Below are 17,173 nucleotides of genomic sequence, written 5' to 3' on the forward strand. Positions count from 1 at the left end.
TTTGGTGAGTTGTTACTCGGGGATTCCGAAACTTGCTACCTCATTAGTAGAGGCAGTACAGGACTCCACCTTTTACTAAATAAATATATAATATGCCTCAGGGCATATGTAATTTGTTCCATCTGGTAAATGTCCCATATCTTTTCCACCCACATACTATATGTTGGTGGGGCTGGTTTTTAGCCATTTCATTGTAATGCATTTGATGGCCGCTGTAAGCAGCACATCTATTTCTATATTTGATTGAAACATCCATGAATGGTGGTCCCCGGCTGATGACCCTGCAGCAAAACGTACCTTTCTGGTCTGCGGTCAGGCTTAGGCTTGGCTCGGGGAAGAGGACGCCCCTGCCATGCATAGTCCACCACGGCACCGTTGGAGCTGCGACAAAGAAACCAGGAAGACCCTCCTTCTGTGTGAAATAAATATCTTGTGTCAGTTATGCTTGTTATCACGTGCCAAAAAGGTGCTAAAGGTCACTTAGGGGTATAGTCTATAGCAGTGGTACCAGTACGCCCGTTCCCTAATTGCTGAATTCCAGTACTGCCTTTACCCAAATACAATATTTTGCTTAAAAAACGTCAAGAGAAAAACATAGCTAGCATGTGTTGCTATGAATGAATGATAACCCACCTTTTGAAGAATATAACTGAGTGAATATAAGTTGTAATGAGATCTGCACCATTGCAGGTGATACTGTGAAAGTGTTACCCGATGTTTGTTTGGTACCAAATAAGGCATTACAGGTTCCATTTGTCTGTGTGTTTGTGAGTAATTCTTTCTTTAAAAAACAAACCTATATGTCTGGACTTTCCTATTAGCGGAGAAATGGCAGGCAGTCTACACCGTTCTGGAAGCATTTGGGAACGCCTCTACCTCCATGAATGGGAACGCCAGTCGCTTCTCTCATGTCGTTTCCCTGGACTTTGACCAGGCGGGTCAGGTGACCTCCGCCTCCATCCAGGTAACGATGTCATCGGAGCCGTCCAACTGCTCAATGTCTACCTCTTTTCCCGTCTGTGAATTCAGAAGAGACATTCCAATGTGATGGATGGAGCCGTTTTCACAGATGCTGTTATGCTATACAAAGTTGTGGTTTGAAGTAGTATTGAGGTTACTGTGGTGATATCTTCTCCTGATGTCTTTCAGACCATGCTGCTGGAGAAGACGAGGGTGGCAAGAAGGCCAGAGGGAGAAGCTTCCTTTAACGTCTTCTACTATCTGATGGCTGGTGTGGACAGCTCTCTTAGGTTAGGAGGAATGCACCATATATACCTCAAACTCTGTTCACAGTGGGAGCCTGTGTATAGCCACAATTATATAATATACAATAACATGTAATCGTCTTCTAAAACCAGATAGGATACAGGAGGCAAAATGGCTTGATTTATTTTCAGTCTGCCAGGGTATTAGTATTTGAATGTGAATGTGTCTTGTAAAGAATAATACTTATTTTATTATTTTAAGTCGTACGCACGCACGCACATATGGTTGTGGACAATTGTGTTGAGGTCAAATGTTTAAAGTATTCTGCCTCATCTTTCCCAGAACTGAGCTGCATCTGAACCACTTTGCCGAAAACAGTGCATTTGGAATCGTGCCTCTTCCCAAGGTAACCACCGGTGGCTTAAGATTCTGTACCAAAATGTATTTTATGGAGTAACAGTGACCAACGGAACTCGCATGAATATAATGTGTGTTGTTGTCTCCCAGTCGGATGACAAGCAGCGGGCCTCTCAGCAGTTCTCCAAGTTGCAAGCAGCCATGAAAGTTCTTGGGATCAATGCTGAGGAGCAGAAGGCCTTCTGGCTCGTCTTAGGAGCCATTTATCACCTGGGGGCTGCAGGGGCCACCAAGGGTAAGACCACTGAATCTGTGATCTCAGTGATAATTTAACTCTGAGAGTGTACAAAAGCACACTCTCTGAGTTACAAGTGCGTTAATCTCTCAAGACAGATTCAGTAGCCATGGCTCTAGCCCTGAATCGCTAGCCATGGTCTATGGGTGTGAAAATCTGATCGCAGCAGTTGATTGGCCATCAGCGCCGTCAGTCGTTAACGTCAAACAACAAACATGGCTGCCGCCACTGTTCCTAGCACTGTGGTACCTTGCAACCATATCGACCTGGCTATTAAATCGCCCTATGATAAATAGTTTATTTACAGAAACGAGAGGTTTTAGAAACATCATCAGCTGACATATTTTACCGTATTTGTTGCGCTCGTTGACTGTTTACTTTGTTTGGTTAGCAACCGGGTTAGCCAAACGACGTCATCGAAGTGAAACGAAATGAAAATTCAGACGTGCAGTTTTGTTAGTAGGAATGTAATCAAAGAAGCACCACCGGAAGTGGAGGGTTGAGGGTGGACTAAATGGGCCTACATCCTGACACACATTTTATTGGGCGGAGGCAAATTCAAAGGAAGAAACACCAAGGGGGCGCTGTTTCCCCTTTTCTGTGCCGATGGGTTCCCAGATTGCAAGTGCATAAACAGTGAAGATTGTACTATGTACCTGGACAAATTCCTATAGGCATAATGCTTTATAAAATACAATAATACAGTACAGCAACTAAATAATAATATCTCTCCAACATTCAAATGGCATGTTGTCCATAAAGTACAGTGTGGTATGGAAACTACATGACCAGAGGTTTTTACTATGGCCACTCTGCTGGTCTTATATTGTGGATGTTGGCATTGCAGCATTATCAAAGCAACACAGGAGGGCAGCAGAGATCTCTATTCTTGAGACCACGGATGCATAAAATGTGTTCCTGTGTGTCTTTATATCACATACCACCATTTATTTGAATATCTAATACAGATACTCTTACTGCATTATTAACGTGTATGCTTTTTCTGAGTGTTAATCAATCATTTTAGTTTTTCATGAAGTCAGATGACGCTACTTTTGGTTTTATAGCAGTAGCCCAGTATGTCCTTTTGAAGAGTGCCACTTTCCTCTTGATGTGTTCAGTTAACTGTGGCTCTACTTAGACGTTCCATGGTGCATGGCACCATAGCACACCACGCACTCACAATTTGACTGCATATGAAATGTAATTGCACGGCGGTTATACTTTGTGGAGGATATTCTTTGATTGCCGTCTTACCCATCATCTTCGGTATGGCCGATAAAATGTATAGATCTCTCATTCTTAGCTTGAATAATAATAACAAAAAGCCTTTAAAACTACCTAAAAAAAATGTCAAAGCCTGGGATTTGGCTTTTGTGACCTCCGCCAGACAATATGTATCTCTGGAATGCAATTTTGTGTCCTCAAACCACTGTCATTATGGGGAGGGCTCAGGGCTGTGAGTGCACATCGTGTGCAGTCATTTCCAGCCTGACCGGAGCCATAATCCTACCCTGTCAGAGGCAGGATTGCCACCGCACTACCAGACTAGTCATGTGCCTGCGGTGCTTGGCAGAGGGGGCTAATGGCTTTTTTTTTTTCACGGTCGTGTCTCAGCTGGCAGGAAACAATTTGCACGTCACGAGTGGGCCCAGAAGGCGGCCTACCTGCTGGGCTGCACCCTGGAGGAGCTGTCCTCCTCCATCTTCAAGCACAAAGCCAAAGGCACTCTGCCGAGAGTCAGCGCCCTACGGCAGCCCGCCGAGGAGAACGGCACAGGGGACGCAGGTAGCCTACCGACCACACGCAGCAACTCTGACTATCTCATCAGTCTCTGCATTCAGCTGGCTATCTCTGCGCGCGTGCGCGCTCACACACACACACACACACACACACACACACACACACACACACACACACACACACACACACACACACACACACACACACACACACACACACACACACACACACACACACACACACACACACACACACACACACACACACTCCCTCATCACCTGGGGGAAATTGCATGCTCTGTAAAAGGTAAAAGCTTATCTAAGTAATGGCTAGCAGAGCCTCACACACAGTGATAAGTACTACACACACTGTATCAGGACAAGGAAGTTGAGATCCGCTCTTCATTCATTGCCCTTGAAATCATAATTGGCTTGCATTGATTTTTATTTTTCATCTTCTCACACACGTGCACTTCTTCTGAGTTTTATCAAGACGACAACGCACCTTGAAGGACATGGACACACACACACACACACACACACACACGCACACACACACACACACACACACAGCTTATCTCAGAAGAGATGAATGGCCGGCCTCAATTTCACCCTGCTTGTATCTCCCCTTGCACAGCACATATGCGCGTATAGTGACACACACACGCGTGCGTGCACGCGTGTGTGTCCCACACACGTACGTATTATAGCAGTGGTTCCCCAACGATGGGCTGTGGAAGAAGTCCAGGTGTGTGTGACAAACACACATTCATAAATTATACATCGATACAAAAAGTTATATTTTAATTTACTATCTAAGTACTTTATGAGCACAAATTTCCAAATACAGAGGCAAATTCTCAAAGGAAATATATATCTTAACCACTTGGACAACCATTTTGTTGCGTTATAAAATGTCCTTGGGGCGTCAAAGAGTCTGCAGCATTCCTTTATGAGCGGGCGCTCCGAAAGATGTAATGACAATGGAGCTACGAAAAAAGACAACTGAAATTAATCTCCATAGAGGGTATGCGCATGCTTAAAGTGAAGGGCACATCGAGTGGCAAATCGAGTGGCAAAGCAACATTTAAAGTGAGTTTAACACTGTTTAATGTTGTTTAATGCAATCAGATACTTTTGTGTGGATGTATGGGCTCCAAGGCCAGGAAAGTCGTTTTTAGACACTCACTAGGTGTTCCTGCATAACTTCCTGGTTTGATGATGTCACGCGCATACCCTCTATTGTGAAACTCCTAAATGATGCTGAGCAGCAGAAATTATTTCGAGCCAGTCGAATAACTTATGGCCCCAATAAATCCACAAATCAAATATGCTACCATGTACAATACCGCTCTCCTTGTATCAAATATAGCGGCCATTTGACATGGCTGCCTTTTGATTCAGCCTGTATTCCTTTCTGTGTTTTCTTTGGAAAATGATGTTGTAAACTTACAGCTTTGCTTTTGTGCCTGGCTAACCTCCAACACACATCACCCCACAACAGGATCCAATAAGGCCTCTGCGATGGAGTGTTTAGAGGCCATGGCATCTGGGCTTTACTCTGAGCTTTTCACCATCCTCATCTCCTTCATCAACCGGTGAGTCTGACTGCTTCTCTGCACCCGCAATGAGCTAATTTATGTCTTTATCAGAAAAACTCTATATATTATAAGTGAGCGCATGGTGCATACAAGAAAAGCTGACATAGAAACAGCATTAATTTCAACAAAAACGTCCTAATAATGCAAAAAAAAACAACACTTCTTAAATAAAACCTGATGTGACATTTACTGATACCGTCTTGCCCATTAGTAATTATTTGTCTAACGGATGCACGTGTTTGATGTAGTATACAATCAGGTAGTAAATGTTTTCAGCCTAGATTTTCTTTACTTTTTCGATTTTAGGCCTTTGAAAAGTAGGCTAATTTGACAGTTGTATGGAAATGTGATCGCTAACTACTTCTATAACAGCTGCCAGAGAGAGACAGTGTGGAGCCTGCCTTGTTCTTGACAGTCGTCTTGGTTTGTACCTGTGTGTGTGTGCGTGTGCGTGTGCGTGTGTGCGCGCGCGTGCGTGCACGTGCTTCCTTGCGTGCGTGCGAATGTGTGAATGTGTGCGTGCGTGCTCGTCTCAGGGCCTTGAAGTCCAGCCAGAACTCCCTGTGTTCGCTGCTCATCGTGGACACGCCCGGCTTCCAGAACCCACGGCTGGCAAAGCGAGAAGGCGGCGCCTCTTTTGAGGACCTGTGCCACAACTACACCCAAGAACGCCTGCAGAGCCTCTTCTACCAGCGCACCTTTGTCCAGGAGCTGGAGAGATACAAGGAGGTGAAGTCACATGGTGTCTCTCTCCCCCTCCCTCTCTTTCCCTCTTTCCCTCTTTCCCTCTCTCTCTCTCTCTCTCTCTAAAAACACACTAATTCTAGCATGCACTCTCTCTCTCTCCACCTCCTTTTCTTTTTCTCTGATGTATCAACATCTATTATGTACACGATCCCTCCTCCCTGTCACAGCCTTGACGAGCTGAAGTGGTTCTTGGGAGTCACCTCCACCATTGATGGTGCAAAGCGTTCACCAGTTCACCTCCTCCCCTGCTGAGATCAAACACAAACTCCCATGGGAGCCACACCCACCCAGTTGCTCCATGATGAAGACTAGCACTATCTCCCTCTTCTCTTCCATTTGCGTGCACCAATACTAGTTCATGACAACAATGAGTTGGTCGGTGCTAGCTTGCCACCATTGGTGTGAGAAGTGAGGACCCTGGTGTTGACTGTTCACCACTTCACCTCCCCAATGTATGAATGAACCACTGTAAAACACTTTGAGCACTTGGAAAAGCACTATGAAAATGCAATTAATTAATATTAGTATTCAAGTCCAGACACAAGGCCCTTATATTTCAGCCAGCATTCATCCTTAACTCCCACTATGCAAGCCCTTCCTCTTTCATTTGTTTTCCTCACCACAGTCCGATAAGTACTGCATGTACTCTCAGGACACGACAAATTACGTCTGCTCTTTGTTCTTTGCCCTTGGAATCATAATTGGCTTGCATTGATTTGTTTTTTTATATATATGTGTGTGCAGTTCCTTGGACTTTGATCAAGACATCAATGCGTTTCGTTTCAGACAATGGTCAATTTCTCTCATACTCATTCATTAATGTGTGTACTATGCACGCACACACGCACGCACGCACGCACGCACGCACACACACACACGCACTTGATTATGGCATTCCATCGTTATTGATGATGACTTCATCTCTACCGGGGGGGGGGGGGGTTCAGGTCCTTGGTGCGCTCATGCCACCTCATGGGGCTGTGTAGAGTAGACCAATTGCCGATCCAAACACTTTTCCACACTTAATCTGTCTGTCTGTCTGTCTGTCTGTCTGTCTGTCTGTCTGTCTGTCTGTCTTTCCGTCCGTCCATCCAGGAGAACATAGAGCTTGCTTTAGATGACATAGAGCCAAGCTCATCTCTCTCTGTGGGGGTCGTAGACCACGCATCAAGCCAAGCCCTGGTAAGGATTATATCATCTTTGCCGTTTTGGATATCTCGTCGGCATGACACGTTTTTATACATAAAGGTTTGTCTTAAAAGTTGGCTATATACGACCTTTAAACTAACAAGGAAACATCACTGTGTAGATATTTGCACACAACAGACTGGTTATTGGTATTATTCACTCCCCTCTGAATCCCTCAGTGCATCAGTCCGCGCCCAGATGAATCATGCCCCTTTCAAGTTCTATTTTCTCTCTCTCTGCAATCTCTCGGTGCGTGTTTTATTCATAATATTTCACGATGTTGTATCAAAGATATACGCACAGACTGCAGAAGGTTTGTATACAATCTTTTGACTGCAACAAAAGGAAATCAATGTTTGGCTTCTCCAGCTTGTGAATTGTGCTATAGAAAACAGAACGAGGGCACAGTGCAGAGTGTCAGGGATCCGTTTGGTATATAACTCCAGGGTGGTTGGTTTAAGCGCTTTACTCTTTAAAGGTTCCCTGCTCCAGCGGGGATACTATCAAATGAATGCATGGAGCCAGATCACATCAGATCTTTGGTTTCCAGCTGGTTCAAACTAATAGAACAGATGACAAGGTAATATGGAGGTGTTTCAATTCTGAATAATGTACTGCTAAGGTATAACACAGGGTCAGGAGGCTAGAATGATCCAGCCAAGCCTGCGGGACCTCAGTGTGTGATCCGTCATGGAGAAGGACATAACTCACACACATTCTAGCGCATGCTGCTTTCACCTGGTCTTGGGTACAGTATATTTCTTTAAGCAGCACAAAGGTAGACTCTACTGTGCTCTTTGTTGATGCTGCAGCAAATTAAAACACCACAGTGACCGGTTTCACAATCTGCTCCATGGCACGTACATCAGGGGGTTTTATTTTCCCTTTTTTTCCTTTTACTTTTCAAAAAGAAGATCTGAGGCCGATAAAAAAATTGTATTTGGCCACTGACGCCCAATCTCAAAATATCTTTGTTCCAGGGACCACCAGAAGCAAAGATTTTAGTTAAAAATGTTTCCTTTAAAAATATACATTCAAAGATTTGCACACATCAATATTTTTCAAAAATAGCACATAGTACATCAGTAAAAGCTCATACCCCCAATTCAACCCTTGATGCTGAGTGCCAAGCAGGGAGGCACTGGGTCCCATTTCTTTTAGAGTCTTTGGTATGACTCGGCCGGGGATCGAACCCCGACCTCCCAGTCTCAGGGCGGCACTCTAACCACAAGGCCACTGAGCTGGTTTAGCTATATACTGTATATATAGCTAAAAGTTTTAATAACAACTTTCTCCAACTTAATGAATCCAAAACTGAAGTCCTACTATTTGGCCCACCATCTGACAGAGCATGTTTAGAACTTAGCCTTGGCCCCCTACGTCCCAATATCACATCTGCAGCCAGAAACCTGGGTGTCACTCTGGATTCTGACCTCTCCCTCGAGGGTCACGTAACGAAAGTCGTCCAGTCTTCATTTTACCACCTTCGAAACATAGCCAAAATCAAACCCTTTCTTTCCCGTCCCGATCTCACAAAAGTTATCCACGCATTGATTTACTCCTGTGTCGACTACTGTAATTCCCTATACTCATTCAGAATGCTGCAGCTCGCCTCCTAACAGGCTCCCGAAAACTCGACAACATCACCCCTATTCTGGCCTCCCTACATTGGCTCCCTGTTTCTTACAGAATTTATTTTAAAATACTCTTATTCACATTCAAAGCTATAGATCCGGCCTTGCTCCAGCATACTTATCTGACCTACTCGACCCTTACGAGCCACCTCATGTACTAAGATCATCCGGAACGGATGTTCTATCGACAAATCTCTTCTATTGTATTCTATGCCTTTTTGATCCATGTTTTTCTCTATATATTTCTGTTAAGCACTTTGTGACTTGTTCTTAAAAGGTGCTATATAAATAAAGCTTTATTATTATTATTATTATTATTATTATCACATAACATCATCTTTATTGAAAGACTATAAATGTTACAGAACTGACCTTGCCTTACCTTGTGTCATGATGCGACACCGTGAGCTTGTAGATTTTACATTGTAGATGTTTTTGAATGTTTTTTAAGGCTGTTTTACATTTTTGTTTGTATGCCTATAATGACATGCCCAAAATAGGCATTCCAGGTTGAAAGTGGTTACGTCATGGGCATTTGAACTGCATAAATCACTAGTATAAGACAATGTCGATTTGACAAGAAAATAATTATTTAGTCTGTCAGATTATCTTCAGCAAGTTGATTTTCACACTGTACTGAAATGAATTAAACCCAACAACGAAAAATCTTATACAGTGAAGCCATAGTCAATGGACCAAACATGCCAATTAACCACTCTATGGTCTTTTCCCTGTTGAATAGTCCCAAAACACTGAACTGACACAGTGTCACCTTAAGACCACAGATTGTCATTTTGACATTTCAGTCTGTTCTTCAATACTGGCTCAAGTCTGGCACAACCCTTCTTTTATTCAGGTTACTTTTATTATGTATATATTATTACACTATGACGTAAAAGTCTCCATTCATTGTCAATGGGAATTTAATGTTTGTGCACACACACCAAAAGAAAGACAAAAAGACGAAGGGAAAGAGACCCCTAGAAGGCAGCATCCTGTGTATACTATGAAGAATGATGGGCAGACACCATCACTGCTACTCGGGAGGGGGTCAGAGGGAGGCTGCAGCAATTTAAGGGAACAAACAAAAATGGCATCCTGTGGTCTATGAATCTTCTCCTTTCAAATAGATCAGTGGAATCCATGCTCTGGCTTGTGTGAAGCATTACGGCTTTTCATATACAGTGCAGTATGAGTGAGTCTCAACAAAGTCAGCAGCCTTAGTCTTTGGTGTGAGTCATATGGATGGAAAGCAGTCTATTGCATCGAGGCAGTGTTCCGTTTGTTTCGGTGAGACAGGCCATCCTGCTCGTGTGCAGAGGGTCGCAGCTCCAACAGATAACAAGTTAACAACATTATCCCATTTAAAACAGTGTTATTTTAGATTTTAGCTAGCCTACATAATATACATTATACATATGATTTGAGAACTAACTGACTTAGAAGGCATTTGTAGAATTGGCCTCAGGTCTTATGGTTAAATGTGTTAAAGAACACCCTTGATGCGAGTTTGCGCGTGCGTGTGTAATGTGTGTTTTTGTGTGTGCTCATGTGTGTCCTCGTGGGTGGGTGTTAACGTGTGCTTGACAGGTGCGGACAGGAAGGACAGATGAAGCGCGGGGCCTTTTGTGGCTGATGGAGGAAGAGGCGCTGCTGCCCGGGGCTTCAGAAGAGAAGCTGTTGGGACGTCTGTTCAGCTACTATGGGCCCGCCGAAGGAGAGAGCAAAGGTGGGCCGCGTTATGAGGTCCATGTTCCCACTCCAAAGGAGAGTGGGTACCTCTGTGTTAAATTGGCAAACATTTGGAAAATGTAAAGTAAACAAGAAAGCCGAAGGATAAAATGAAGTCTCTTAACCCATTCTGACCTGAGATCAGATTCATACGAGGTTTCCACTGGACACACACTGGTCTGATTAACCCATTCTGACCTGAGATCAGATTAAAAAAATGTCAGTCGTTCTTCGATTTTTCAAAAAATAGCAGACCTACAAGCTTGTATCGCGCCACTCGGTGGCGCGATATGAGCTTGTAGATCTGCTATTTTTCAATAGATAAAGCATAACATGATGCCGACACCAAAACGGGTGCCCGGTCAGAATGGGTGTACCGTGCATGTTCACATCATGTATATAGCCTACTGTCCATGTCCCTATAGTGCCCACCTGTCCGGTATCCCTTTGACTTCATGATTTGTGCCGTTTTGTAATAATTGAAGTAATGCCCTGCGTGTGTTTCTAATCTATATCAGGCCACACGTTGCTGCTGAAGAGCGAAAAGGCCCATCACTTCTTACTGGGCCACAGTCACGGCACTGACTGGGTGGAGTACGACGCCAGAGGGTGGCTGAGCCACGCCAGGCAGAACCCTGCCTCCGCCAGCGCTGCAGGCATCCTGCAGGACTCACAGAAGTATATGATCACTTATCTTATCTTATTTTATTTGTTTATTTTTTTATTGGGGGCAGTGGTGGAAAACTCAATTGTTTTACTTAAAGGTATATTCAGTGATTTCACTTAATTCAAATATCACTTATTTTTTTGTTTTGTTGTGATAATCCTCCCTACTATAGAGTGTGCTGGCCATATAAGGAGTTCCTCCCTGTCCCCAGTTAACCCCTGGGGGTCAAAAAACCTTAGGTTTCGTTTTTGACTCTCTATCCTGATTGGACGAAAGGCTGGGTCCCACAGCCAAAAACGAAACCTAAGGTTTTTTGAGTGAAATCACTGAATATACCTTTAAGTAAAATGAAATAAAAATAATAATCTAGTAGCTAGTTTTCAAATACATGTAGCGAGTAAAAGTACAATAATTTGCCTCTGAGATGTAGTGGAGTAGAAGGAAAAGTATTGGAAATTAGAAATACTCAAGTAAAGTACAAATACCTCAAAATTGTACTTAAGTACAGTACTTATAACAATTTACAATTTACAATTTAGGCATTTAGCAGACGCTCTTAATCCAGAGCGACTTGCATTAAGCAAGAACAAAAAAGCATGGGAATACATCACATAAAAACATTTATCAAGAAACATGCGTAAGCTAAGAAAGTAACAGTGGAATATCTATATAATGAAGCTATACATATAAACTATCTACTGCTATACATATGTACTATGACGTGCTATGACTACATACAATGCAATTATAGTGCTGTCTACATAACATAATTGCATTGTATGTAGTCATAACCATTGACACCTGGTGCAACCGATACATTGTTCTACCTTTGATGCCGGCGCGCTCTCTGTGTCTCATCAGCTATTGCTATTACATGTAGCAACATAACTATTTAAAAATAATAATGAATCAGAATTTGAAGGTTTTCAGAAACCTCAGGCCAGGCCCTAGAATTAAGGCCTTCCCAGATTCGGCCTCAGGCATCAATGGGAGTAAATGTACTCCTTTCCACCACTGGTTCTTCCTGCAGTGAAGGGTCTGACAGTTAGTTTCCGTCTCTCTATCCTTTTCCAGGAAGAACATAAGTTCGCTGTTCATGAGCCGAGGGGGCGGGGCCACGGTGCTGTCCGGCTCCATCGCCGGCCTGGAGGGCGGCTCCCAGCTGTCGCTGCGACGGGCCACTAGCATGAGGAAAACCTTCACCACAGGAGTGGCTGCCATCAAGAAGAAGTCCCTGTGCATCCAGATTAAACTCCAAGTGGTGAGAGGAGATACCAGAAGGGATGACGAGAAGTCTCCAGGCTGAGATTGAAATTAGGACAGGAATTAACTGGGGTGGAGATTAGAAGTGAGACCAAGGCCGAGGTTGAGCCTGTGTTTCAGTGTGTGCGACATTGATAATAATAATAATAATAATATATACGATTTATATATCGCTTTTCTAGGTACCCAAAGTCGCTTTACAGAAAGAAATACAGACATATTTATTAGAAAACAAATTAAAAGGTTTAAAAGGTTAAAAACTAGGAATAAAAATCAAAAGAGGGGCAAACAAGAAGGGTGTGTGTGTGTGCGTGTGTGTGTGTGTGTGTGGGGGGGGGGGGGGGGGGTTATGTAGGGAAAGCCAGTTTGAAAAGGTGGGTTTTGAGTGTGCTTTTGAACATTTCGAAGGTGGGGGCAGCTCTGATGTGGGTTGGGAGTGAGTTCCAGAGAGAAGGGGCAGCCACTGCGCAGGCCCTGGATCTGTGGGTTTCCAGTTGGTTGGCAGTGCTTGACCTGAGGGAGCGGGAGGGGACATGGCGGTTGATGAGTTCGTGATGAGTTCGTGATAGTGTGTGACGTTGTCCCAATGTACAATTGAGACATTAGTCTTAAGGGTACTTTCATACTGGCATCGATGAACGCCGACGCTGTCGCCTGGATCAACGACAAGTCTCCTCCATCCAGGTCTGCTCAAGAGGGGCGCGACAATGCAAGCGTAAGAAAAGCTCAACACAATCCAGGTCTAGTTAGTTACGAGCGTGTGCACGAAACGAGCACGCGCGCGACAATTTCACGGGACTGCGCCCACGTAAATACGCCTGCGTTGTCGCCCCTCGACTTCTCGTTTTAACGCCGTTTAATGAAATCAGATAGGACTTTTCTGTTTGGATGTATGGGCCAGAAAGTAGTTTATTTTGCCACTCACTAGGCCTTCCCGCATAACTTCCGGATATGATGATCGTGTCACGCACATACCCTATACCACAATATGATTAAACAACATCAAATTGTAAGTATTATGTTGGTTAGCAGCAGTGTCTTTGTTTCCGCAATAAACTCCTAACCCAACGTTTTCCTCCTCCAGGACGCTCTGTTGGACATGGTGCGCCGGTCCAGGGTCCACTTTGTTCACTGCATACTGCCAAAGGCCGACGCCCTGAAGGTTCTGAGTGGCTCCATGTCTAAAGGGGGGGACGGCGACGTCCACGCGGCGGAGGGTGCCGTTTCTGGCCTGACGCAGCTGGACGCCTCCCTGCTGCGCGCTCAGCTCCGCGGCTCCAAGCTGCTGGACGCGCTGAGAATCTACAGGCAGGGTGAGGAGCTCACTGAGCCACAGATATATACAGGCCGACAGTCACCGCCACGGTGCTTTCCTAAAGGCCCGTGAATACCCTGTTCCATATATCATGGACTATGTTGAATTATGTCTCTCTCTCTCTCTCTCTCTCTCTCTCTCCTTGCTCTGCTACAGGTTACCCAGATCACATGGTGTTCGCTGAGTTCCGACGACGTTTCGACGTGCTGGCACCGCACCTCACCAAGAAACATGGCCGAAATTACATAGTGAAGGATGAGAAGCGGGTGAGTCAAAGTGGGGGAGAGAGAGAGAGAGAGAGAGACAGAAAAAGGGAATAATGATTTATAGCTCTCGTAGGGGGGGGGGGGGTGATGAATAATGTCAAGAGGTAGTGTTCTCCCACTCCCTCTGTGGTCTGACAGCAGCCACTGACAGAGAAAGAAACCTCCATTCATCAGAGCCGTTGTAATGACCTGATCAGCTTAATTCCAGCTGCATCATGCCTGTTACCGAGGCAGATCGATAGGAAGTGTAGACAGGAAATGCCCACTAATTGCATTGGGGTTAAGGGCCCGCAAACATATACAGTCCAAGTATTTGGACACATCTACTTAATATTCAGGGCCATGACGGCCAACTAGCGGGATTTTTCGCCTCAACGATTTGCCAGGCAAGGACGTCAATACTGTATTGCATTTGGAGATGCAACGGTGCGACAGTCGGATAGTTTTGACATTTCATGAAATCCACCCTGTGGAGAGAGGCTGCTGATGTTCCCCTCCCTTTGGAGGTAAACTTTCAGCGAGGGGGAGCAGTGTGTTGAGACCTGTAATGGTGAGAAAGAAAAACACTAAACCTCGTCTCTAGACAGGAACGGGAAAGAGTCAAAGAATGGTGCGATGGAGTGAAAAAAAGAAAGCCTTTCTCCCCCTGTGTCAGTGTCTTGGGGCTGTGTTTCTGTGGAAACGGTGGCAAACAAAAGCCCCTCAGTGCTTGCGGCTAACCTCTCCTTGTGTAATCTAGATATGGTCTTTCAGGCAGGGGGCTCTAGCAGGGGGTGCAGAGGTACAGACAAACACATGGGACCGGGAAAGGCCTCTGTTCGTACGGACTGTGTGTGTGTGTGTGTGTGTGTTAATGGATGCTGTGGCACCGACACCACTAGGGATGAGACATAAGCCTGGAGCAGCTGGATTCTGCTGTTGTCTACTGGTCCGCATTTTGATTCTCTCTGGGTGCTTAATGCCTTTGAGAAAGAAGCATGTCGGGGAATAGATTAGAGTGAAATGGAGGTGTAGCCCGATGTCACAGATGACACGCCGCTGAGGGACCTGGGGGCCGCTGAACCAAAGTACAGTGTTGACAAGAGCATCCGAGGTTTGAGACCTGTGTGTGTGTGTGTGTGTGTGTGTGTGTGTGTGTGTGTGTGTGTGTGTGTGCGCGTGTATGTGTGCACACGTGTGTTTTCTGTCCAGGCAGTGGAAGAGCTGTTGGAGTCACTGGACTTGGAGAAGAGCAGCTATCACATGGGTCTGAGTAGGGTGAGTACTCCTCCTCCGCACTAGCCATTCAGAACAGAACTTAACCCTATTCAACAAACAACAGAGTAAATAGTGAAGTGAAGTGCAAAGAGAACATTGTAGTGCGTCAAATAAACTAGGATACAAGGTAAACATGAACATGAAACCAAGCATCTGTCTATACTCTATCTTAATAACATTCTTAACAGTTTCCGTGCTTTGAATGGATTACTCCAGGTTAATGTCGCTGCCATATCGGATATACGCGACTTTTGTTTTATGTGTTTAATCCGCCGCAATGTAATAATTAAAAAGAAAATCCGTCTTCGCCGCAGAGAAAGAGTGTAGATGCATCTGTTTTGATGAGGAAACGGAAATCGTCACATGCTGTGGGCTGCTAGGGCTTCTGGGAAATTGAGGCCAATGTAAACGAATGGGGTTCAACGCCTCATGGAGGAGGGTCCTGTGCTGCGTCTTCCGGGTGTACCAAGATGGCGGGTGGTCCAGCCGTTCATAACAAACGGGGAAAGCTTTTTTCGCTCGATTTTCGCGGATTAAAAGCCCAAATAATTCAGCGTATGCTCTAAAGGTAATACAACAATCTCGGCAGTGAAGGGGGGTTGATTAAAAGTCTGATAAATCGTTTTCCGCAGTCAAACTGTTAACATTGACTGCAAGCTAAACAAATCCATGAAAAGGTAGGCTAACTAAACTAACATAGATCTGCGTAGTATAACTAGCATCACTCAACAAAGGTGATGAGGTGAGAGGAGTTCTAGGGGGTGAGGTGGAGTCTGAAGAGGTGAGTTTTCAGACAGTGGCATTACACAGTTTGGGAACCAGGAGGAAGAAGTGTCTAGCATGTGTGGAGTTAAGTATTGTCCAGGGGAAGCTTCAGGGAAGGTTCGAATAGACATACGGTATGTTCATATGTTCTAAGTAAGCGGGAGTGGGGTCGGTCAGATCTTGAACTGAAGGTCAGTAGGCCACTGCAGACTGTATTGTCTTGTCAAGTACCAACTCACTTACAGACAGTATAGTAAACCTACTCACGGTAGTTGACATGGAGAAACCATACTAGCGTTCATATCCTAGCACAGGGGTGGGCCACATGCAGCCCCCACCTTCACTTAATGTGGCCCTCAGGTTAATGTCAGAATACTGATATAATATTGGTTCCAGCTGTTTACAATTCCACGACATGCAAACATGACCTGCTTTAATTACTTCAGTCTATAGTAGCTCAATGCTCAACACACGTATAATTAAAGGCATTTGAAATTACATAAATATGTACATTTTCAGGATTCCAATTCGAATATAGCAAAAATCGACAGTAATATATGGCCCTAGGGAGTGAGTGTGGAAATATAGTGGCCCTCTCCATCGTCAAAGTTGCCCACCCTTGTCCTAGCACTATCAATATATTTTTGAGGGCCTATATTTAGCTAAATATAGGAGCACTGCCACCTCTGCCAGTTTAATCCCTCCGGCAATGAAATCTAGCCAATATTTTTGCTGTAAAACTGGCAACTGCATTTGTGCACTATTAGTGGCGTTATTCTTTCTTCATTGCTCATCTCTCTTACTGTGATTTTATAGAGCACATTGTGAAACATTTTGCTGTAAAACTGCATTAGTGCACTACTGGCTACTAGTGGCTGCATTCATTCAGCGACTAGTCTGTCTGTCTGCCTCTCTCTTTTGAGGGGGCTGGGTACCCCAAAATTACAGTGTAATTAAAACAAAATACCACAATTTTCTCCACACCAGCCCAGGGGGGGGGCCTGAAATTTTGTCTAGCCCGGAGGCCCTTGGGAGGGTAAATCCGGCCCTGCTGCTGGCCGTACCAAAACTCTATTAAATATTTCTACAATAAGTATAGTCTGTTCTATATGCCTTTCAGGTCTCTTTATAGGTGTCTG

The 17,173-nt window shown here is 44.6% G+C and overlaps 1 protein-coding gene across 3 annotated transcripts in view; it reads left to right on the forward strand.

Moving 5' to 3' along the window:
* Positions 1 to 17,173, forward strand: part of LOC310860657 (unconventional myosin-XVIIIa-like) — a 73,046-nt gene that overhangs the window by 11,578 nt on the left and 44,295 nt on the right. For all 3 annotated transcript variants that reach the window (XM_083767731.1, XM_083767732.1, XM_083767733.1), the window contains 14 exons: positions 822 to 964; positions 1,150 to 1,250; positions 1,549 to 1,612; positions 1,714 to 1,858; positions 3,476 to 3,646; positions 5,105 to 5,198; positions 5,738 to 5,930; positions 7,044 to 7,130; positions 10,361 to 10,499; positions 11,020 to 11,179; positions 12,243 to 12,429; positions 13,516 to 13,744; positions 13,903 to 14,012; positions 15,204 to 15,269. In XM_083767731.1, the coding sequence (XP_083623857.1) occupies positions 822 to 964; positions 1,150 to 1,250; positions 1,549 to 1,612; positions 1,714 to 1,858; positions 3,476 to 3,646; positions 5,105 to 5,198; positions 5,738 to 5,930; positions 7,044 to 7,130; positions 10,361 to 10,499; positions 11,020 to 11,179; positions 12,243 to 12,429; positions 13,516 to 13,744; positions 13,903 to 14,012; positions 15,204 to 15,269 (1,889 nt within the window). The remainder of the gene's footprint in view (positions 1 to 821; positions 965 to 1,149; positions 1,251 to 1,548; positions 1,613 to 1,713; positions 1,859 to 3,475; positions 3,647 to 5,104; positions 5,199 to 5,737; positions 5,931 to 7,043; positions 7,131 to 10,360; positions 10,500 to 11,019; positions 11,180 to 12,242; positions 12,430 to 13,515; positions 13,745 to 13,902; positions 14,013 to 15,203; positions 15,270 to 17,173) is intronic.

The sequence above is a fragment of the Protomyctophum parallelum genome (genome assembly GCF_964188405.1).
Source record: "Protomyctophum parallelum genome assembly, chromosome: 1".
NCBI classification, from domain to species: domain Eukaryota; kingdom Metazoa; phylum Chordata; class Actinopteri; order Myctophiformes; family Myctophidae; genus Protomyctophum; species Protomyctophum parallelum.